The sequence below is a fragment of the Entelurus aequoreus genome, linkage group LG15, assembly GCF_033978785.1.
Source record: "Entelurus aequoreus isolate RoL-2023_Sb linkage group LG15, RoL_Eaeq_v1.1, whole genome shotgun sequence".
NCBI lineage: Eukaryota > Metazoa > Chordata > Actinopteri > Syngnathiformes > Syngnathidae > Entelurus > Entelurus aequoreus.
Genome location: NC_084745.1, coordinates 29,000,231 through 29,025,017, shown reverse-complemented (window position 1 = coordinate 29,025,017; position 24,787 = coordinate 29,000,231). Strand labels below are relative to the sequence as shown.

Here is a 24,787-nt window from a genome sequence, read left to right as displayed (position 1 = left end):
GTCATCATGTTTTACCTACACCTGGATGCAAACATTCTGAATTAATCCGGTTTTCACTGGTCGAGCAATTCCATTTTGATATTCAAATTTGGTGCATGCCTGCGCAAGACTGATCTAATCAGCCTTAAATCAGTTAATAAGCCAAGGACACGGAGGAGATGACTCAGCTGATGTGAACATGAGCTGATATTAGCATCCTGCATGGAGAACTAGCCATAGTTAGGGCTCCTCCGCACAACAATGCAAGCTTTTTGCACAGAACTATTCCAGGACCTTCCAGTGCACTTTTTCTGCAGGCGAGCTACTTTTCAATTGATCAAGTCAAAGGGATCTACCTGATTCATATATATAATTTATATATATTTATTTATGAAAGAGATGTTTTTGTTAACAAGTTAAAGGTGTTTACTGATAATACAAGCATGTTTAACACATATAGATTCCTTTCTTTCATGAAGAGGAGAATATAAGTTGGTGCATTACCTGATTCTCATGACTTGCGTTGATTGGAATCAGACAGCAGTGCTGATTAAAAAAAAGAAAAAAAGTTCTCCTTTCTGTCCAATACCACATGAAAGTAGTTGGTTTTTGGCATCTTAATTGTCCAGCTTCCATACTCGTTTTTATACACTTTTCAAGAAATACGTTGGCGGCAAACTCTGTAGCTTGCTCGCTTGTGCACGACAGCTTTCTGAGACTCTTAATTTGTTAGCGCAGGCAGGATGAAGCAGCGCTTTTATTGTGAAGACAGGAACTGTGCAGTCAGTCTTTAGAGTTTTGACGGCAGGTATGGCGGAGAGTCTATAGAAATAAAAAGTGTTTCTCGCCTTCCTGTCGGTCATTTTTTCTTAATAATGAGCTGGCAGCAGCCAGCGTCATCTAACAAGATACTCGGGTGCCGTAAATGCCAATCAAGTGACGAAAGTGACATCATAGTGAAAATTTATGATCGCTAGTTTTTAGGACTATTTTTTTAATGCCTGTCTGGCGATGGACCTAACCACCCCTGTTTTTATACAGTCAGACCTCGATTTATGAACACCTCTATTTGCAAACCCTTTTAGATCGAGTCAAGAATTATTCTGTGTGCAAACCATGTCTCTTGTGTACGAACATTTCATTTAGTCATGCCTGCCAGATAAAAAGCAGGGCACGTCATTGTAGGGGACGCGGGGCCCTCCACTCACTTTATACACAGGAGACTTTCTAGTCACGTCTCAGCGCTTCATTCAGTGTGTGTGCCTTTTTGTGCCATTGTTCCCCTTTTGACTAGTTTTGTCCATTTTGCTAACTCAATAGGAGTCCCAAAAAGCCAACAGTCTAGTGTGGAACAAAGGAGGGAATACCTGTGGGGTTAAAAAAAAAAAAGTATATATATATATATATATATATATATATATATATATATTTGCGAGGAGTACTGTACATTAATGCTGCTTGCAAGGAGGAGGAAGGATTGACATAAAGGCTTTGTATTAGAGAAAGTTTTAATTGCTAAAAGAACAGACTTTTCTAAAAGTTGATGCCAGAGCAAACATACTAGACAGAGAGGAAAAGGTACTGTACCGCTCTCCCTGTCTGCTCCTTAAATGTTTATTATGGTAGCAATATGGTTGTTAAAGTTGAAAAGTTTTGCTATTTTGAGCATTTGTGAGGGCACCATCGTGGCTTATGAGTGTGCGCGTGTTGCTAGAGTCGCGCATACACCGCAGTTCAGCTTGTTATTAAATAGGTGTTGCATCCATCACCGCTTGTTATGTATATTTTATATAAAATATTGTATTGCATTTTATATTTTGTTCAAAGTATACAAACCTTAACTAAAATAGGGACTTTGTTGAGGCTTTGACCCATTATTCATGTTTACATTGTTTTTAACAGGGCGCTCTGCTTCACTATACACATTTTTCAATTTACGAACCCTGTTCTAGAACCAATTAGGTCCATATATCGAGGTTCCACTGTTCTTATATTACATTGTTGAATTTAGCCTGAAACATGTAAATTGTTTCAGCAACAAGTCAACCCTAAAGGCACTCTTCCATAGCCATGTATAGAGTACAGCCAACTTGGTTTCAAAGTTGGCCTCAAAATGGCGCCCTGTAATCACGTGAGGGGCTTTTGATCAATCAGAGAAAGTATGGCCAGAAGAGCTCCTAAATGATCGGTCAAAAGCCCTTCAAGTGACAAACCAGTGCCATTTTGAGGCCAACTTTGAAACCTGATTTGTTGAAACTCTCTCTATACACGGCTCTGCACTCTTCTTTATTCTACTGCTTCGAATGGTCAAAGATGGTGTAGTCAGAAATGGGATAAAACAATAGAAGTGGGGGTTGACACAAGAACAGTAGTTGTATTCGGTAGAGTCAGTCAGTGGCCTAACATAACCAGAAATCATGATCATATTTAAAGATATTTTATTTTATTTTTTTAATTCACTTTCCCTAAATATCTAAAATTATTCAATTATCTTCATGTCATATTATGCTCCTTCCAGTGCTGTTGTTTTTAGGTTAGAAATGTTATTCAATCAGAATTCAGCTAGCTTATGTTGCCATGCTGTACCAAATCTGCCAGGGGCCTTCAGAATCAACAATGTGAGCGTCCTTGCACTATAAGTAAACGGGGACATACAGTTGATAGACAGTTGCGATAGCCAATCAGATCACGAGTTGTTGTCAGTAAGGCCTTCTAGCTGGCCTCACGTTGAACGTGACATTTACGCGTCCTGTGATTGGATACTCACCGGGACCGTTAGCGGATGAATTTGAGAACCCGAATGCAGCTGAGATAGGCTCCAGCACCCCCCGCGACCGCAAAAGGGACAAGCGGTAGAAAATGGATGTAAGGATAGAGTTGATAGACAGTTGCGATACTCAATCAGATCACAAGTTGTTGACAGTAGCCTATCTAGGTAGCCTGATGTTAACGAGACTGTGATTGGATACTCACTTGTCATTCCAAAGTGAGTATCCATTCACAATATTCAATTTAGCAGGAAGCAGGAAGTCTTGCGCTGTAGCCATACCGGGATAGCAGAGAAGGAGAACAAAACTTTTACTAGGTGGCAGATATACAGTATATTTGCAAGGCCATTTTCAACAAGGATATTTAAAGAGAAACTACATCTTGTGAGACGATGTCGGTCAACCCCGGAAGCTAGCTCAGCTGTTCTGGCAATGAAATTAGGAAATGCTCGCCATTTCCACTCGAATCGGCCGACTTACGAGGTGTACCACTGGTTTATACGGCGTCGAATAGGTCCTACTAATTGTGAGTTCAAATATTATATTTTTTTCACTTTTAATATGTTGTCGCAATTTTTATTTTGACAGTACCACATAAGATATGTTTTAATTGCTGATGCGGGTTAATTGTTTTTTAAATGTGCCAGAAAATAACCCGTTGTGTACACTGTTGATGTGGTTCAATACCCAGTAGGGCGTAAATGTGTTTTCTGTATAGTATTTCTCCAGCAATGGTCATGTGGTGACATACATGATGATATTTTGAGAGTCGGACATCACTGAAGGCCTAGATGGGAAACGCATGGCCCGCCACTGGCGTCTGTCCATTCACATCTGGTGTCTCTGGAGACAGCAGGTCTGGCTGTGAGGATATACGTTAGCCGGCAACTCGTCCTTTGCTCAAAAGTAAAAGCCCAGCAAAATGCAATGAAACGCAGGTGGATGAGAGAAATATTATGTGTCAAAAATGATTATTGCACAGGGCCTTTGGTGTAACCTAATTGGAATACATATTGAGGCAATTATAACAAAACAAATGCTATACATTACGTTGACCGTTCTTATCATAGTATATAGTAGTAACTTTTTGTTTACGTACATGTATTTATCATTATTATGTAGGTATGTATATATTTATGTTACAGGAAGTGAACGAAAATGAAATGGAGAAGGGGTAGGATTAAATAAATTAAATTTCTTCCATTTTATTTTTGAACTGTCTGATACTCAATAGATGCTGTATTATTGTGTAATTGTTTTTCCATGTTTGAAATAAACTTAACAGTAAAATATTAAAGATGATTTATTCTCTAAGGAAAAAATTAAATGTCGGATATACAGTTTGTGGCGTCACTCTAGTTTGGATTACAAAAATAAATACAAATAAATAAAGCATATTTAACATATTGCTAGCCTAAATGAACTAACAAATATCACTACTAACATAGTATTGGCCACTAGATGATATGATGGCTGCAAAGTCAGTACAGTATATTCTATATTCAAGATTTAAGAATTAAGAATTTTCATTGTCATTATGTGAACATAACGACATTTTTGGAGAGTCTCTCAATTGAAAGGAACATATAAATACTACTAGCAAAGAAAAAGCAACAACAAAAAAACAGAAAAGCACTCTACAAATAGATGATTTAAAATGAAAAAATATTGCATAATTTTGCACTTAGATGACCAGGGACAAACGGATGCAGGTAAAACTGCATAACCAATACATGCATAATTTGTCACGACACCTGGGCACCGCAGATAATTTTTTTAATTGTCTGTAAAAGAGTGTTTTTGTCCATTTTCTGTTGAGCTGTTTAAAAAAAAACATGTTTATTTAACAAACGAGTGCATAAAGCAAAGAAATTGTCAAGTCTCATTTTGCTAGTACAAAACCCAAAACCAGTGAAGTTGGCACGTTGTGTAAATCGTAAATAAAAACAGAATACAATAATTTGCAAATCCTTTTCAACTTATATTCAATTGAATAGACTGCAAAGACAAGATATTTAATGTTCGAACTGAGAAACATATTTTTTTCCCCCAAAATAATCATTAACTTAGGATTTAATGGCAGCAAAACATTGCAAAAAAGTTGGCACAGGGGCATTTTCACCACTTTGTTACATGGCCTTTCCTTTTAACAACACTCAGTAAACGTTTGGGAACTGACGAGACCAATTTTTGAAGCTTTTCAGGTGGAATTTGTTCCCATTCTTGCTTGATGTACAGCTTAAGTTTTTAACAGTCCAGGGTCTATGTTGTCGTATTTTACGCTTCATAATGCTCCACACATTTTCAATGGGAGACATGTATGGACTACAGGCAGGCCAGTCTAACACCTGCACTCTTTTACTACAAAGCCACGCTGTTGTAACACGTGGCTTGGCATTGTCTTGCTGAAATAAGCAGGGGCGTCCATGATAACGTTGCTTGGATGGCAACATATGTTGTTTCAAAACCTGTATGTACCTTTCAACATTAATGGTGCCTTCACATATATGTAAGTTACCCATGCCTTGGGCACTAATACATACCTATACCATTGCAGATGCTGGTTTTTGAACTTTGCGCCTAGAACAATCTGGATGGTTATTTTCCTCTTTGGTCCGGAGGACACGACGTCCACAGTTTCCAAAAACGATTTGAAATGTGGATTCGTCAGACTCCAGAACACTTTTCCACTTTGCATCAGTCCATCTTAGATGAGCTCGGGCCCAGCCAAGCCGGCGGCGTTTCTGGGTGTTGTTGATAAATGGCTTTGGCTTTGCATAGTAGAGTTTTAACTTGCACTTACAGATGTAGCGACAAACTGTAGTTACTGACAGTGGTTTCAGTACCGCCTGAGGGATCGAAGGTCACAGGCTTAGCCGCTTAAAAATGAGTTTGACACCCCTGATCGAGACTGTCTATGTGGGGAAATGGGCTCCACTTCTGTAATGACGTCACACCAAGAGAAGACGGCATATCCAGTCTGGCTATGGAAAGGAAGCTTTCCAAATACAGTTAGTTATCTACCGATTACCCAATATTTAATTAATATTATGGTAAATGACTGCAGGGTCCATTTTCAGAATAAGAAAATACATGGTCATCTGGACACGATGAGTGTTTTAAGAGTGAGATGTGAAGGTTCTCGTGACAGATAATGTCAATTAAAACACCTTACTTGTTTGAGAAGCGGGTCTCTAATTGGGAGATTAGAAACACCACGCAACTGTTCTGTTCTGCACGTCTCTAAATGGCGTAACAAAGACAGTCTTGTCTAACGTCTCCCTCACACCCTCCTCTGCTATTGGTTATAGACACACAAAAAGCCATGGTCAGGTTCAAAGACAATTTATGTTCTCTCTCCTTCAGTCATTTTCCCTGCAGTCGTCCCGCCTTGCACAACTATGCCCTTCTCCAAAACTTCTCTAAACACCATCTCCTCCACATGGCCCACATAATGAGTGGCGAAGCTAAACGAGAGGAAACACGGCTTACTATTAGGAGGGGAGCGCAGACTGAAGGTTTTAAATAAACGGAGAGAACTTGAGGCCAAATTGTACTTCCAAGGACATAAACTAATGGAACTGGCAGACGTGCGCAGAACAAATACACACTCGGCTTAATCTACCATAAAACGTGTTAAAATATACACAGCCGCGTGGAAGGGGCTGCAAGGACTGGCAGCAGGCAGACAGAAATGTGCACACCCTGGCTAAATGGAGGCCCGAAGCAGAATTGTCTTTGAAGGACCCCCAACCCTATTACAAGAAATGTTAACACTCTATTTATTTGAAACCATTTTTATAATCTTTTAATCAAACTTTAATTAGATTTGATGCATGTTCGGTACTAAAACAATTGTTTATAGTGCAAAATAACTAATTTAACATTAATAAAACAAAATATGCAATCCATCCTGAAATCAAACCTTGTTTAATTGCCTTACAAAACCAGCATGCCGCTGTAAAAAATTGCCAACACAGTAATACAGATTCTTAAACTTAAGAGTGTTTTGAGGTAAGAGCTAATTATTTTGCTTTACGGTACAAGCAGAAATTCCAGTTACAAGGATCCCCGCCATTAGTTGGCGTAGCAAATGTCACAGTGAACCCTGTAATATCAGCCCAAAACATCTGGCTATACCTAGATATTGACATACTTTTGTTTTCCAACCATGAGAAGAAGGGAAATGAGTGTGACGGACAATGATGAGAAGAAGTGGATGATATTTCATGAATTAATGAAGAAAGAAATCATCAAAACATTGGCCGAGCGTGTCACCAACTTAGCGAAGCAGTTTGAGCATTTCACTTAAAGGGAAAATGCACTTTTTTAAGAATTTTAACGCAAAAAAAAAGGAAAAAAAAACCTCCCATCGTCATGTATTTCATGATTGTGACCAAAAATTCCCCGAAAATTCCCCCAAAAAGTGCAGTTCCACTTTAAATGCACCTTACTGAAGAAAAATGAGTCCAATGCCAGCTAAGAATGTTAAAATAATATCTAACGGCAGACATGTATCCATGAAAATATGGAAAAGCTGTGGATGGTGTGTTTGATGGAGAAGCAGCTGAAAGGAGATACCGTAGAAGTTCGCTCGAAAATGATGTACATCATTATTACATTAAGCCAAAAACATTTGTAGTTGTTTGTAATACATTTTATTCTTCTGTTGTTATACAATATTTATCATCCAAAAATTGTTTTTCATTTTAAAAGGCATGTTACATGCTAAAATGATGCTGTTTTGGGAGGGCCAAACACCAATAATCTGATTTACCGTATTTCCGGATTATACTCTGCTACTTTTTTCCTATGCTTTGAACCCTGCATCTTATAAAATGGTGCGGCTAATTTGTGGATTTTTTTTTTGCTAACAGCCACAATGTTTTGTATGCAACAAATAGTTTTTATAAAACACCGACAGACATTGAAAAGGTGTGTTATTGTTTGTGCTACGGCGCCATCTTTTGGACGAGTTTTCTCACTGCATGTGCTGCGGTTGTATTTTCTTCTGCGTAGTGCCTTGAACAGGAAGTACTAGTGCCATTCCGTCTACTAGTCATTCATAGTATTTCTACTCGTACGGTTTCTTCATTCACCACTCCAAGCAAGGTTTTAAGTTTTACAAAATAACTAAAACATTTCATACTTACTAAACCGTAACATGTTTGATAGTAGTGCTTTCATGCATATTTGTACGTGCTAGTGTTAGCATCACCTAATATGCTAAATCGTATACAAGTGTCTGTGTTAGTGTTATTAACTTACAATGCCAATATTTTTGTATTGTTTCAGTTCCGTAAATTCTTCAGTAAATCTACCAACACGTCAGAGAGGAGTTATTGAGTCTGTTTAGCTGATTGGAGAGCTAGCTTCTGCAACTGGTGGGTCCATGACGATAACTTCTGTTTTGTTTGATCATCCGTTTTACTGCCATGTTACAGGCACCGTTTGGAAACAATTATGGTATGAAAGGTATGAATTGATTAACGTGGACCCCGACTTAAACAAGTTGAAAAACTTATTCTGGTGTTACCATTTAGTGGTCAATTGTACGGAATATGTACTGTACTGTGCAATCTACGAATAAAAGTTTCAATCAATCAATCAATCAAATAAATATTTACAAGGTATTTCTGTGTAAATAACTTATTTCACAATGTATTTATGTGCGGCTAACATTTGGAAAAAAAAAAGTTTTCTCAAATTCAGTGGGTGCGGCTTATATAACACTGCGCTCTATTGTCTGTAAAATGAGATAATTCAAGTCAACAAGAGATGTTGATTTGAGATACACATGTTTTGAGTTAAGAGCTTTGTCACAGAACCACTTAAAGCACTACTGTAACCAGCTCAGTGGCCTTGTGGTTAGAGTGTCCGCCCTGAGATCGGTAGGTCGTGAGTTCAAATCCCAGCCGAGTCATACCAAAGACTATAAAAATGGGACCCATTACCTCCCTGCTTGACACTCAGCATCAATGGTTGGAATTGGGGGTTAAGTCACCAAAAATGATTCCCGGGTGTGGCCACCGCTGCTGCTCACTGCTCCCCTCACCTCACAGGGGGTGATCAAGGGTGATGGGTCTAATGCAAAAAATAATTTCACCACACCTAGTGTGTGTTTGAGACAATCATTGGTACTTTAACTTAACTTATCTTTTCAGTCACTATGCACTGAATTAGTCTGATTTCTGAAATAGTTAATTTTTTTGTATTTTAACACATACGTGTGAAGTTAGGAGCTCAGAATATGTTTGCATGAAAATTTAAAATGAAGCCCTGTCATTAATTTCACAATTCACAAGCGATCCTTCACGGAAAACCGGGCCCTACACACATCGAGTGATCTGCGTAAAGCAAACGGCGACCCCGGTGCGTGCGTAGCCTCGCATGTATTATTTATTTTAGTGTGGAAAGCCTATTACGGTGCATTCAGACGCAGAACAATAAAGGCATGAAAAAAACATAAACGCTTGTCTATGTCAATGAGCGCTAATTAGGCAAATGTGTTCTCTTAAGTGTCTGTGATATGCTCTCAGGCATAGACATAAAACCACTTCATGAGGTTAATTGGCTTATCTGGGCTCATTAGCATAACTAATTAGGATCCTTGTTAAGAGATAAGTATTGTTTATTCAATTTGCGCGCATAGATGAAGCCTCGCATGCTCCCCCTTCATCACTGGCACCCGTTCAAATGAAAATGAGGCGATGCTGAGTAGGCATGAAGTGGGACCTGTGGGTGTCTTTTTGTGTTCGCTTCATCGTTGATCTATTCAACGTACACAGATGCTCGCCATCAGGTGCCAGGCGCCCCCGCCGGGCCGAGCCAAGCCAACACGCGTCATCATCATTAGCCGTCTGCTTAGCGTAATTAGCAGCCAGCCACAGTGTCACCCCATCCAGGCTGTTAAAGAGGTTTAGCGTCAGGTTGCTTCCGCTGATTGCCGCCGCCTGATGCGGCAGAAATTAATGACGTGTTCTGATGCAACGTGTGCAAAAAAATATCCAAGGGGTAATTTCTTTACTTTTTTTTTGCCGTCTTTTGTTTCTGAAGCTTAACATACCCTTGGAGGCGGGAGCGAGGAGGGGGAGCGAGGGGGGGAAAGAAGCAAATCAACAACACTCCTCCAGTGTTCAGCTTACAAACAAACTCACAAATAAGCAGAGAGGGGGGAAATGAAACCGAGACAGAGCGAGAGAGGGAGAGGGAGCGTTACATTTACTGAAATTAAACATTTTCTCATCAGCCTGAGGGTGCAGCAGGCCCACTAATGTATTATTCATTCCCACTTCACAAAGGAACATTAATCAATTATGAAGATATGAGGATCTTAAAGTATAGAGGAGAGATGAAGAGCGGGCCGTTCTTATTAATATGCGGCCGCAATCGCGCGCACCCCCTCTACCTCCTCTGCCCCCACTCCCGTGCTCCTCAAATCAATATTTTGCAGATTAATTTGAAGCGGTTGTGGCGAGATGGCGGGATGGAAGGAAGGGAGGGTGAGGAGTGTCTGAGGTCTGAATTTAGGTAAAGTGTTTTGCTGGGGTTTTTTTTTTATCCACTGCATTTTTACATGTGGTCTTTATATCTCACTACTGACCAAATGTCATCGACCTTTCATCTACACAAGTCTAAACAATTTAAATCAACGCATTATTGAAAAAAACGGTGTTAGTGTTAATTAGTTGAAATGATTTTTCCTCAGTTTATGACGGAGTTACTCATATTCACCCTGGAAGTCGATTAAAATGAGAACACTGAGGAGGATTAATGTTGGTATTTGCAGCCTCATTTACACACTGTCATCCATTGTGGTGAGAGGCTGTAGATCTATTTACTGTGTAAATATGCTCGCCTCCAAACTCTTAAGTAGATGCTTTCTCAGCCCACTTTTTAAACATTTAGACCTTGGATTTTCAACTGAATTGCATGGCGGTCGAATTTCCAGAAAGCTACGGACCATGGGGGCCTGACTTCTCCCTTCACTATTAGTCTTATTTTGTATATTCTGGAGAACCAGCGTCCACTACAGTCAACATTTGATTTTACTCTATTTATTGTGCCGGTTACAGGAGCGCTATGTGTGATTAAGAACCTGCTACAAAGATGTGGGTCTTTCACAAGTTTTTGGAACTGAACTCGCAGGCCACCACTTGAATAGCCCATAGGATGAAAAAAAGAGGACCTAAAATGGAACCTTGAGGAACACCACTAGTATAACTAAAGAAGTTGAACAAATTACTTCTTCCTGCATCTAAAGTTAACAAGCTACAGCAACACCTTAGTTACATAAATCAGGAAGTTGCTGCAAAAATGTTTGTATTCCAAATTTTTAACGGAACTCGGGGGCCGGTATGGTGTCATTCCTAAGCCAGATTTGGACGCCGGTTGAATAGGCCTGATTTAGAGTGTCTGCCATCCTCACCGCCCTTAAAGGCCTACTGAAACCCACTACTACCGACCACGCAGTCTGATAGTTTATATATCAATGATGAAATCTTAACATTGCAACACATGCCAATACGGCCAGGTTAACTTATAAAGTGCAATTTTAAATTTCCCGCTAAACTTCCGGTTGGAAACGTCTATGTATGATGCGTATGCGCGTGACGTCACGACGGCAACGGAAGTATTCGTACCCAATGTGTCACCTTACAAACTGCTCTGTTTTCATCGAACAATTCCACAGTATTCTGGACATCTGTGTTGGTGAATTTTTTGCAATTTGTTTAATGAACAATGGAGATTGCAAAGAAGAAAGTTGTAGGTGGGATCGGTGTATTAGCGGCTGGCTGTAGCAACACAACAAAGAGGACTTACTAAATATGGCAATATCGCGAAATGATCAAGTATGACACATAGAATGGATCTGCTATCCCTGTTTAAATAAAAAAAAATCATTTCAGTAGGCCTTTAACTGCCTTTTAGGCTATGTCTACACTAAGCCAGATAACCCCTTAAATGAATAATTATTTAGCCTAAGCCCCATTTCAGCCACACTAATTCATTGTTTAAGGTTCCCAACCTTGGATAATTGTTTACACGGGTAAGTGCGCCGTCTATTTCTTGAATCTCTGCCTCTTAGCTTTGTATGGACTCATTGATCGTTTACAAACTGAGTTTGGAGAGGAAGTGACGCCAGAAAGACTGCGCCCCACACAGGAAGTGACGTCAGAAAGAACGAACCACAGCCAGCTTCATAATAAAGTTGTTTCGAAACTCGGAGCGAACCACTGGAAAGATGGAGGCAAGCCATCCAGACATGCCCGTGTTTCTCCTTCCGTCCGCTTGTGGAAATCACACATGAATACCTTAAGAGAAAGCGATTGCAGCTATTTCGGATACAACACTTCTCAGACGTCAAGTGAACGTTCAAATGTCCTGGTCAGCTGTGATTCTACTTAGCAAAAAACTTTGTCCATTTGTCGAAGGAGAGACAACGAGAATGTGGGCTCCTGTGGATGTGATAAAAAAAGTAGTGTGTGCTTTGTATTACCTGGCCGTAGAGGAAAGACTACGAAAAACGGCAAATGCTTTTGGATTGGCAAAGCAGACTGTATTAGTTATTGTCCGCCATGTATGTTGAGGACTCAACGTCTAGGTCCAGAGTATATAAAGTCAAGAATGGACAATGAAGGTGAAGGCAAAAGAGTGAGTGTCCTGACCAGATATCTAGATCCCTCGATTGATTGATGTAAAATGTTCTTTATCACATTGTTCACTTTCACGTGTCCATTAAAGATTTGATTAATTTATGATGGCTCAGGTGTGATTCACTACAATAGGACCCCACAGCACACTGGATTCTAGTTAATTGAAATACCACAACACTGGATATTGTTCAGATAAGTTACATTTAAGAACTTGCACACAAAGCAACACTTGAGGTGACTATGACGTGTGCATTTTCCGCGCATGCGTACTAGGTCGCATTACGCGGATGGAGTCGGGGGAGGGGGTCTTAAACGACCATTGTGTGTGTGTGTGGACAAGGATAAGGTTAGGTGGGATTTACCCTGGATAACCTTAGCCGTAGAAGGGGCCTTAGAGTGCTTCTCTATGCATCCACTCCCATATCATACACTTTTTCATCAATGATTTTCTATGACTTCTCCAAAACCTTTTATTGAATTTCCAAGTAATTATTTTATCTCAATGGGACCAGCGATAACTAATTATTGGAACACCAATAATACATTATTATGCACATAATAATGTGTTAGTTCTTGTGGTATTCATCAGGCTAAATCTGGGACCTAAGGTAGTACAGTTTATGCTATCTATTAGGGCTGGGCGATATGGACAAAATAGTATTTCTCGATATATATTTACTTCAACACTCTCTATATATTTTCCGGTGAAAGTATACAGATAAAGATATTCATTTTTGAGCGAAATTCACTGAAATTGAACTGAATGACAACTGTGCTGTAAACAGTCAGTGGCACTTTTATTAACCAAAATGGGTATTAACAGCACAGAGAAGAAACTGTTTAAGTAGCACAGAATTACATAACATAAATAAAATAGAAAAATATAATTTATATGTAAAAATAAATAACATAGCTGTGCAAATAATACAAAATGTATCAAACTCAGATAAAAAATACATTTGCAGGCAGACAATTTTTAATTCCCAGTCGACGATGTAATGGACTGTCACACATGTACGGTTCTGGTCAGCGCCAAGTAAGTGACTTTACTTAATTGTGCGGCTATGATCTTCCTCATTGTGGCATACATTTATATTCGAAATATGCCCGGCTAGAACAGTTTTGATTTGGGCTTACATGGTAAACAGCTCAAATGAATGTTTTATCCAGACACACACAATTGTCCAAATGTGGCCAAGTAGACACATTGTGGGTTTCCTGGATCGCTAAAAGAAAAATCTAAAGAAGAGAATCCCTCTGCCATTTTCCACTAGTTTTTTTGATATATAAATCGCCCGCTTGAATATTCCCTCTTCTCTTCTACGACTCTTTCGTCGTCATTTGGATGTCTGTTGTGATTTCCCTTCCAGGTTCCATGACCCGCCCTATCCTGCCTCTGATTGGCCTGTCCCTAATGTTTTTCCTTAATCTCAACCAATCGTGACTCATCATAGTAAACAACCAACCAATCATGGATGTTCTTATACGTGCAAGCACGTCTTGGAAGGAGGAAGGGGAGGGGTTTAGTAGCCCATGAGAAGGAGTGGGGAGCGGGGGAGAACAAGGAACACAACAAAAAAATGGTGTTTAGTCATTTTAAGGTGAAATAAATTACACTACCGTTCAAAAGTTTGGGGTCACATTGAAATGTCCTTATTTTTGAAGGAAAAGCACTGTACTTTTCAATGAAGATAACTTTAAACTAGTCTTAACTTTAAAGAGATACATTCTATACATTGCTAATGTGGTAAATGACTATTCTAGCTGCAAATGTCTGGTTTTTGGTGCAATATCTACATAGGTGTATAGAGGCCCATTTCCAGCAACTATCACTCCAGTGTTCTAATGGTACAATGTGTTTGCTCATTGGCTCAGAAGGCTAATTGATGATTAGAAAACCCTTGTGCAATCATGTTCACACATCTGAAAACAGTTTAGCTCGTTACAGAAGCTACAAAACTGACCTTCCTTTGAGCAGATTGAGTTTCTGGAGCATCACATTTGTGGGGTCAATTAAACACTCAAAATGGCCAGAAAAAGAGAACTTTCATCTGAAACTTGATAGTCTATTGTTGTTCTTAGAAATGAAGGCTATTCCACAAAATGGTTTGGGTGACCCCAAACTTTTGAACGGTAGTGTATATCGATATTACGATATTTTCTTAATTCATATCTTGTTTAAAAATATATCGATACATCTTATAATCCTAAGTAAAATTATGTTCACATTTGAAATATTTGTTTTCTTTCTGAAACAAAAAGCACCAGGCAGGCACACATGTATACATCTTCTCATATTTCAGTTCCACCATGTTAGTCTTTAGTTCTACTCACTTGTAAATCAGTTTAGTGGACAAATGATGGTTTAGGCTTTGGTTAAATACTGTATGCCGTTTTATTAGACATTAACATCAAGAGACTTTTATAGGGGAATGGAACAATGAATGGGCCCAAAAGCAATTTTTCCAGAGCCTGGAAATTGTATTTAAAAATTCCATGACTTTTCCAGGTTTTTTATAACCGTATGACTCATATGCTATGAGTAAAATGTTCAAACTCCTTTAAAAAACCAAGACATTCAAGTACAGGATAGTGCATATTCAAAGGTGCCTGTTTTGTTTTTTACGCACCTGAGCACGGGTGTCGACGCCCTCTTGTTGCAACAGCAAAACGCTGGCTTGCAGTTTGGTGATGCTGAGGTCTTTCTCTGCAATCTCCTTCATGTTGTCTATCTGGATGCTTTGCAAACAAGAGATCTCACTCTTCAAGTGTTCCAGCATCACGCTGCCTCCAAGTGCATGGCTTGCAGCCTATAATGGAGAGGAAACAAAACCTATAAGATAAGAGTGGGACCTCCAAAGTAGGGTTGGGTACCTTTCATATTTGAATTGATACGGTACTAATTCCCAGTAGCCAATTGCCTACCATGTTTACCTTTTGTAAATGACTTCACTAAAATACAAGAAAATATCAACCTTCTATGTTTATTGGAGAACATGTAGATTTATTTATTTTTTAAAACTTTTATTCGTAGATTGCACAGTACAGTACATATTCCGTACAATTGACCACTAAATGGTAACACCCGTATAAGTTTTTCAACTTGTTTTAAGTCGGGGTCCACGTAAATCAATTCATGGTAGATCCATTTTAGCACATGTAAACATGCTGCAAGACTGCTTGTATCGGAGATTGTAGCCGATATAAAATGACGCTAGTTATTTTTGCTGCAATTAAACAGATATCCGATATGAATATTGAATCGGGTCAACTCTTGTAGTGACCGAAATAAAATACAGGGGAAAAAAAGACTCTGAAAAAGATGGTCCATATTTTATAGTCAGGTCTAGAAATATATCTCAGCAAGCCAGAGCTTTTCTTCCAGACACACTTAACAGTGAAGCTGTGACACAGAGGAATTTTAATTGATGCATGGTAGCTTTTTAGTTAATTTTGCAGGTATATGCCTCAGAATCAAATATGTTGTCACTTGATGCCTGTTAACTATTAGCATGCTAGCTATTCAGCTAATTCTGCAGGTGTATACCTCAGAGTCAAATATGTTGTTAATTTACAGCATGCTAACTGTTAGCATGTTGGCATGCTAACTTTTTAGCCAATTCTGCAGGTATACACCTCTAAGTCAAATATTTTTGATATTTTACGCATGCTATCTTTTTCGCTGAATTTTACAGGTGGACGCCTCAGAGTCAACCATTGTGTTACTTCACGCATGTTAACTGTTTGCATGCTAGATTTTTTAAGCTAATTTTACAGGTATTCACATCAGCCAGATATTTTGTTATTTTACGCATGCTAGCTGTTAGCATGCTAGCTTTTTAACTGATTTGACAGGCATACACCTCAGAGTTAAATAAGTTATTACTTCACGCATCTTAACTGTTAGCATGCTAGTGTTATAAAGCAAGATTTGTTTAGCTAATTTTGCAGGTATACGCCTCAAAGTCATAAATTTTTGTTATTATATGTAACAGTCAGCGTTCTGCGTTGTGTATTTTCTTAGTGAGGCACACACACCGGAGTTGAATCACGGGGATTTATTCACCTTTTTTTGGAAAAAACAAAAACAGGGCGTCACACACAGTCCACGGCAAACGGAATCTCTCTCCACAGCTCCGAGCGTCAATGCTCACTGAAGCTGGTCACAAAGGTGCGACGCCAAATCACCCCCCAGGGAAACAAAAAGGTATGTAATGGAAAATAATAGAGTGGAACCTATTTACAATGAGAAACACTTTTGGGGAAGTTCACAACAAAAAATGATGTGAATAATTGACCAAAATTAAAATAAAATAAAATACAATTTAGCTCGGCTACATATACGCATGCTACATGTTAGTATGCTAGCCTTTACCTGATTTTACAGGTATACAGCTCAGAGTCAAATGTCATATTACTTCACGCATGTTAACAGTTAGCAGGCTAATGTTATCAATCTAGATAATTTTTAGCTCATTTTGTGGGTATACGCATCAGAATCAAATATTTTCTTGATTCACACACACTTTTATGATAACAGTGATCAATGAAGCAGAGTCTGCAAACAACAATCAAGCAACTAAAAAAAGTAATAAAACATCACAAATGAAGATTAAAAAAATTATATCAACCCCTATAAAAGGGGACTAGGTAATAATAATATTGCTCTGCAGACACCTTCCTGTTTTGTTCCATTAACGCCTGTCAGAAATCTTCACAGGGTAAGTAGTTTATTTTATTATATTATCATTATACATGTTTAACTTCTCTTTAAATTTATATGACAGTTAGGATACTTAAAATTGCTCACAAAGCTAGATACTTATTAGTGGAACAATTATTTCCAACAACTTGGAATTCAACTAGCATAACGGAACAAACATGCTCTATTTTTGAGGTTCTGCAGCATCTATGACACAAATATTTTAACAAATATGCAAAGCATACGGCATAAATAGTATGCAGGAGACATTTTGAAACCATGCCAAGTTCTCCAACCATATATCTTATTAGCTCTGGGAAAATGTTACATATAAAATGTAGTAAAGCACATTTAAAAATGTTATTGTGGTTGTTTTTGCAGCCTGGCACAGGGCGACACAAGGTCAAGCTACGGAATGCAACGCCTCGACAAATAAACACACAAGTGTATGGAACTTCATAAGCGTGTGGGCGAGAGGAATGAAAATACTGCACAGATGATAGTTAGTCATGTCAATACGGATGAAAAAGTTTAACACCACAAGGAATTCCCGTTGCATTGTTTGCATTGTTAAGGATGCAAAGTTGTTTTAATTGGGGCTAAAAGGTGCCAGATTCCATCATCATGCAAAGGAAAAAAATGTTTTAAACATGCTCAAAAGGTCAGGGGAAAAGTGCTGGTTTTAAATGGAGCGTAATCTTGTCAGAATGTAGAGTTGTATGATAGGAAGATTACAACACAGAGAAAATACCGGGAAAATAAGACATACAATGAAACTAGGGACTAAGGATAAGTATTATATCATATAAATTAGGGTTGTACGGTATATCAATATTAGTATAGCACTGCGATAAAAATGAATCATATTCGGTACTATACCGCCTCTGAAAAGTACAGTCGCACATCTAGTCGATACTACTATGATTACGTTGATATTTTTTGGCATCACAACATCTTCTTTCGTTTTTTAAAAATGTATATTATGTTTATAAACTCAGGAAATATGTCCCTGGACACATGAGGATTTTGAATATGACCAATGTATGATCCTGTAACGGCTTGGTATCGGATTGATACCCAAATTTGTGGTATCATCCAAAACTAATGTAAAGTATCAAACAACAGAAGAATAAGTGATTATTACATTTTAACAGAACTGTAGATAGAACATGTTAAAAAAAAGTAAGCAGATATTAACAGTAAATGAACAAGTAGATTAATAATTCATTTTATACCACTTGTCCCTAATAATGTTGACAAAATAATAGAATGATAAATGACACAATATGTTACTGCATGTCAGCAGCTAAATTAGGAGCCTTAGTTTGCTTACTTACTAATAAAAGAAAAGTTGTCTTATATGTTCACAATTGTATTTAAGGACAAACTTGCAATAAGAAACATATGTTTAATGTACCATAAGATTTTTTGTTAAAATAAAGCCAATAATGCAATTTTTTGTGGTCCCCTTTATTTAGAAAAGTACTGAAAAGTATCACAATAATATTGGTACCAGTACCAAAACATTGGTATCGGGACAACACTAATATAAATAATTAAAAATTACATTAGTAGTTCTGGAGAATGTTTTTGGGAATGTTCTGAACTCCTGTTTCAATGACATTGTTGGACTTGGCATAATAATGCTGCCTGCACAACGCCTCCGCTGATTGCAGCTAAGTGGTGCAAAGCAATCAATTGCATTACATTTTTATGATCAGTGCATCGATAAATCAAATCACAAAAACTGTCCCTACAAGTGATGACAATTTTCCCCACTTAAATTGTGCAACTCGAGCATACAATCCTACAAATTCCACGTAAAACGGTTAGCGAATAGGCTGAGTATGTTGAGTTGTGATTGTAACTCAGCGGAACTGTTTGAGGTGAGAAGTTGTGGTCGCTTGGAGAAGTTGTCTTTTATTATCATGTAAAGTTGTTCACACAAAATGTTTTTCTAAAGAAAATCATTAAAAGCATGATTTGTCCTACAACCGAGCTTGTGAGTCAAAAGACTCGCATCTCAAAGCAGCCCTACCCATTGTAATGAATTGAAATCAATTTAATTCCAGCTTTGCTCTGACAAAACACCACAATTTTAACATGTAACATGCCTTTTAAAATAAGAAATACACTTTTAGACGAGAAATACTGTTTGAATGTCATTTAAAAAACATGAAACTACAAACAGCTACAGTAGTTTTATGTAATAATATTGTTCAGTAGGGGTGTAACGATTGATCGATAGATTTATTTATTTTCCTTAAATTCAAGTAAATCGATGGTCTGCTCTTTGGCCTTCCAGATGATATATGTATCTATCTAACATCGATTTAAAAAGGTAATGAATCGATTTTATTGATACTGGAAAAAAACATTGGCTCTAAGAACGGCAGATTTTACAGTAGTGGTCAAAAGTTTACATACACTTACTTGTGAAGGACATAATGTCATGGCTGTCTTGAGTTTCCAATCATTTCTACAACTCTTATTTTTTTGTGATAGAGTGATTGGAGCACATACTTGTTTGTCACAAAAAACATTCATGAAGTTTGGTTCTTTTATGAATTTATTATGGGTCTACTGAAAATGGGACCAAATCTGCTGGGTCAAAAGTATACATACAGCAATGTTAATATTTGGTTACATGTCCCTTGGCAAGTTTCACTGCAATAAGGCGCTTTTGGTAGCCATCCACAAGCTTCTGGCAAGCTACTGGTGGAATTTTTGACCAATGCTCTTGACAAAATTGGTGCAGTTCAGCAAAATGTGTTGGTTTTCTGACATGGACTTGTTTCTTCTGCATTGTCCACACGTTTAAGTCAGGACTTTGGGATGGCCATTTTAACACCTTAATTTTAGCCTGATTTAGCCGTTTCTTTACCACTTTTGACATGTGTTTGGGGTCATTGTCCTGTTTAAACACCCAACTGCGCCCAAGACCCAACCTCCGGGCTGATGATTTTAGGTTGTCCTGAAGAATTTGGAGGTTTTCCTCCTTTTTCATTGTCCCATTTACTCTCTGTAAAGCACCAGTTCCATTGGCAGCAAAACAGGCCCAGAGCATAATACTACCACCACCACCATGGTTGACGGTAGGAATTGGTGTTCCTGGGAATAAAGGCCTGACCTTTTCTCCTCCAAACATATTGCTGGGTATTGTGGTCATTTTTGTTTCATCTGACATCACATGGACAAAGATAAGACCTTCTGAAGGAAAGTTCTGTTCTTTATAAGTGTATGTAAACTTTTGACCACAACTGTGTATAAAGATGTTCTTAGCATTTTTGAATAAATAACTTTACGCACGACTTTACGCAGGTCTGTAACATTATCACAAGGCGTCATTAGTCATCACAACAGGGATAGAGGGTACAGGAAAAGAAACAGGTTAAAGAACAATAAGCCACCATTGCAATCCAGTGTGTGGAAACACTTAGGCTTTTGCAAAGACAGCAACGTTCTTAATGAGTCGCTCACTGTTGGTAGGATACGTAAAATAAAAGGGCAAAACAACAATTTTCTCAAACCACAGATGGCACCAATAGATTTGAAACACGCCGACCTCCCAGGCAAAGGAACAGTCATAGAGAAGCAGCTCAACGTAAGAGTTGGTTTCACTTGCTCTTTTGATCAATAATACTGCACTGCTGTTGATTAAAATGAGAGTAATGTAACAGTTTGACTATGTGTTGACTTGTCATGTCCGAGTGTTGTCAGAAGAATGATATCACAGGAGGTCGAATGTGATGTGATTTGCCCTACACCTCGGACGCTAGTGGAAGCAGGTCAAACCACTGCTCATATAACCTGAAGACATTTGGTTGCCCTTCATTTTTACATTCATTTTGTATTTGTAATATTTCTATGTTGAAAACAACAGTAAAAGTAGCAGGTACATCTACTGCAAATTCAACCTAAAGATATGATGGTTGCACTTTATTGTTGATATTAATATTGTATTATTTGAAGAACAAAAGCAGAAGTAGCAGGTGAATTTACTACTTAAATGTTGGTTACTGTTCTTTTGGACATTTCTTTATTGTTGAAAATGAGAGCAGAACATGTTTCGTCTTGTTAATTCAACCTAAAGTGTTGGGTGCACTTTGTTGAAAGACAATGTAAAAGCATTAGCCATTAATTGTTGTTTACTTGCTTGTTTGTATCCATCCATCCGTTTTCCTCCGCTTATCCGAAGTCGGGTCGCAGGGGCAGCAGCCTAAGCAGAGAAGCCCAGACTTCCATCTCCCCAGCCACTTTGTCCAGCTCCTCCCGGGAGATCCCGAGGTGTTCCCAGGCCAGCCGGGAGACATAGTCTTCCCAACGTGTCCTGGGTCTTCCCCGTGGCCTCCTACCAGTCGGACGTGCCCTAAACACCTCCCTAGGGAGGCGTTCGGGTGGCTTTCTGACCAGATGCCCAAACCACCTCATCTGGCTCCTCTCGATGTAGGGGAGCAGCGGCTTTACTTTGAGCTCCTTCCGGATGGCAGAGCTTCTCACCCTATCTCTAAGGGAGAGACCCGCCACCCGGCGGAGGAAACTCATTTTGGCCGCTTGTACCCGTGATCTTGTTCTTTCTGTCATAACCCAAAGCTAATGACCATAGGTGAGGATGGGAACGTAGATCGACCGGTAAATTGAGAGCTTTGACTACCGACTCAGCTCCTTCTTCACCACAACGGATCAATACAGCGTCCGCATTACTGAAGACGCCGCACCGATCCACCTGTCGATCTCACGATACACTCTTCCCCCACTTGTGAACTAGACTCAGAGGTATTTGAACTCCTCCACTTGGGGCAAGATCTCTTCCCCAACCCGGAGATGGCACTCCACTCTTTTCCGGGCGAGAACCATGGACTCGGACTTGGAGGTGCTGATTCTCATCCCAGTCGCTTTACACTTGGCTGCGAACCGATCCAGTGAGAGCTGAAGATCCTGTCCAGGTGAAGCCATCAGGACCACATCATCTGCAAAAAGCAGAGACCTAATCCTGCAGCCACCAAACTGGATTCCCTCAACACCCTGACTGTGCCAACAATTTATGTCCATTCTGGCTGTTGTTTGTATCCATAATTATTTATGTCTAATTACCTTACAATAAATAACAGGAATATAGGAAACTTTACCTGCAGTGTCCAGTATTGATTTCCCAGTCACACTGTGTGATTTTTTTTGCTAAAAAGATACTGAATCAATTTCCACTCACGAAATTGTTTCGGATCATATGTTCTAAAATCTAATATCGTCTCTGAATCCTATCGGCAACTACAAGTTCTGAATCGAATCAAATCCTTGCTAGAGCAAATCATTACATCCCCGAAAAACCTGCTCAGTGGCCTTGAGGTTAGAATGTCCGCCCTGAGATCGGTAGGTCGTGAGTTCGAACCCCGGCCGAGTCATACCAAAGACTATAAAAATGGAACCCATTACCTCCCTGCTTGGCACTCAGCATCAAAGGTTGGAATTGGGGGTTAAATCGCCACAATGATTCCTGAGTGCGGCCACCGCTGCTGCTCACTGCTCCCCTCACCTTCCATAGGGTGCAACAAGGGGATTGGTCAAATGCAGAGAGTAATTTCACCACACCTAGTGTGTGTGTGACTGTCGGAGGTACTTTAACTTTTACTTTAATGTTCAGCATTTACCTCGGGGACTGGACTACTGCGGTGTCTTCTTTGGACTGCTTCTCCGCCCAGTGTTGCAAAGTCCACTTATTATCTGCTTAATATAAGCAACTTCTTTTCACAGCGCTTGTTACTTGTTCTCTCGTGACTTCTGGTAACACTGTCTTTGTCCAGTAACAATAGGAACTAGGACGTCGTTATTTATGTTACGCATGGACATATCTGAGTGACGGATTGCAGAGGCCAGCTTTAACAACAAGTGATACGTATGTTTGTGTACCAAAGGTAATGTTCGACTATCCAACTTGTTAAATAAGGACTAGACAAAACCAATTCAAACCCGTCAAACACAGCATCTGTAGTTTCTCAATAATTATATGGATAAATATTCGTTTTTTGGGGCTTTGTAGGACTTTTTTTAACAGTTCATTTCTCTAATTCGGTCTATCGCTTCCTCTCCTTTCTTAGTTCCGATGGTGGGAGGCCAGGATTGTGTCGATCTCTGAGCGGCGCTATCAAATCAAAACCCATGTTTGTTTCTTGTGTATAGAAAGCAGGGACAACAATGTGTAACACTATATTAACTCTTTATTCCTAACGGCATAACCCTGTTACTGATATTACTTCAACGGACAGTGAAAAGGCTTGTAACTCAAGGTATGTTCGCAACTTAAAGCATGACAAAAAGCTGGGAGACAACTCGTATCTTAAATTGTTCATAAGTTTAGGTACTTGGGTCAGTTGGAAGAGCGGCTGTGCCAGCAACTCGGGGTTCCAGGCTTGATTCCCGCTCCCGCCATACTAGTCACTGACGTTGTGTCCTTGGGCAAGACACTCTACCCTCCTGCTCCCAGTGCACCCACACTGGTTTAAATGTAATTGAAAAATGTAGATAATGGGTTCGACTTTGTAAAGTGCTTTGAGTCACTAAAAAAAAAAAGCGCTGTATAAATATAATTAACTTCACAACTTCTAAGTTGAGGTACCACCGTACATAGGCGCTGATCTACATTTCTGCCAGTGGGTTCTCGGACGGGCGGTAAATCTGACGCTACTTTTCTGAGGCTATGTCTACACTAAGCCGGATAACCCCTTAAACGAATAATTATTTAGCCTAAGCCTGTTTCAGCCACACTAAACTATTGTTACAGGTCCCCCTCCACGGACAATTTTTTACACGGGTAAGTGCGCCGTGTAATTTCTTGAATCTCCGGCTTTTGGCTTTGTACGGACTCATTGATCGTTTACAAACTGAGTTCGGAGAGGAAGTGGTGGCAGAAAGAATGCGCCCCACACAGGAAGTGACGTCAGAAAGAATGTGCCACAGCCAGCGTCATAATAAAGCGGTTTCGTAACTCGGAGGTAACCACTGGAAATATGAAGGCGAGTCATCCAGACATGCCCGTGTTTCTCCTTCCATCAGTACAGACGCTTGTGGAAATCACACATGAATACCTTAAGAGAAAGTGATTGCAGCTATTTGGGATACAACAGTTCTTAGACGGCAAGAAAACTTTTGAATGTCCTGGTCAGCTGTGATTCTACTTACCGAAAAACTTTGTCCATTTTTCGGAGAGTCAACGAGAATGCTGGCTCCCGTGGATGTGATAAAAAAGGTAGCGTGTGCTTTGTATTACCTGGCCGTCGAGGGAAGACTACGGAAAACGGCGAATGCATTTGGACTGGCAAACGAGATTGTATCAGTTATTGTCCGCCATGTATGTTGCGGACTCAACGTCTAGGTCCAGAGTATATAAAGTCACCAAAAAGGAATGGACAATGAAGGTGAAGGCAAAAGAGTGAGGAGTGTCCTGATCAGATATCTAGATCCCGAGATTGATGTAAAATGTTCTTTGTCACATTGTGTACTTTCACATGTCCAATTACAGCTGGGCGATATGGCCTTTTTTTAATATCTCGATATTTTAAGGCCATATCGCGATACACGATATACTGTATATCTCGATATTTTGCCTTAGCCTTGAATGAAAATTTGATGCATATAATCACAGCAGTATGATGATTCTATATGTCTACATTAAAACATTATTATTC

General features: G+C 39.3%; 1 protein-coding gene across 1 annotated transcript in view; it reads right to left on the bottom strand.

Annotated features, from left to right (window-relative positions):
• Positions 1-24,787, bottom strand: part of LOC133629991 (myosin-9-like) — a 385,153-nt gene that overhangs the window by 340,927 nt on the left and 19,439 nt on the right. Inside the window, exon 3 of the mRNA XM_062021171.1 lies at positions 15,034-15,213. Within this exon, the coding sequence (XP_061877155.1) occupies positions 15,034-15,183 (150 nt within the window). The 5' untranslated portion in view covers positions 15,184-15,213. The remainder of the gene's footprint in view (positions 1-15,033; positions 15,214-24,787) is intronic.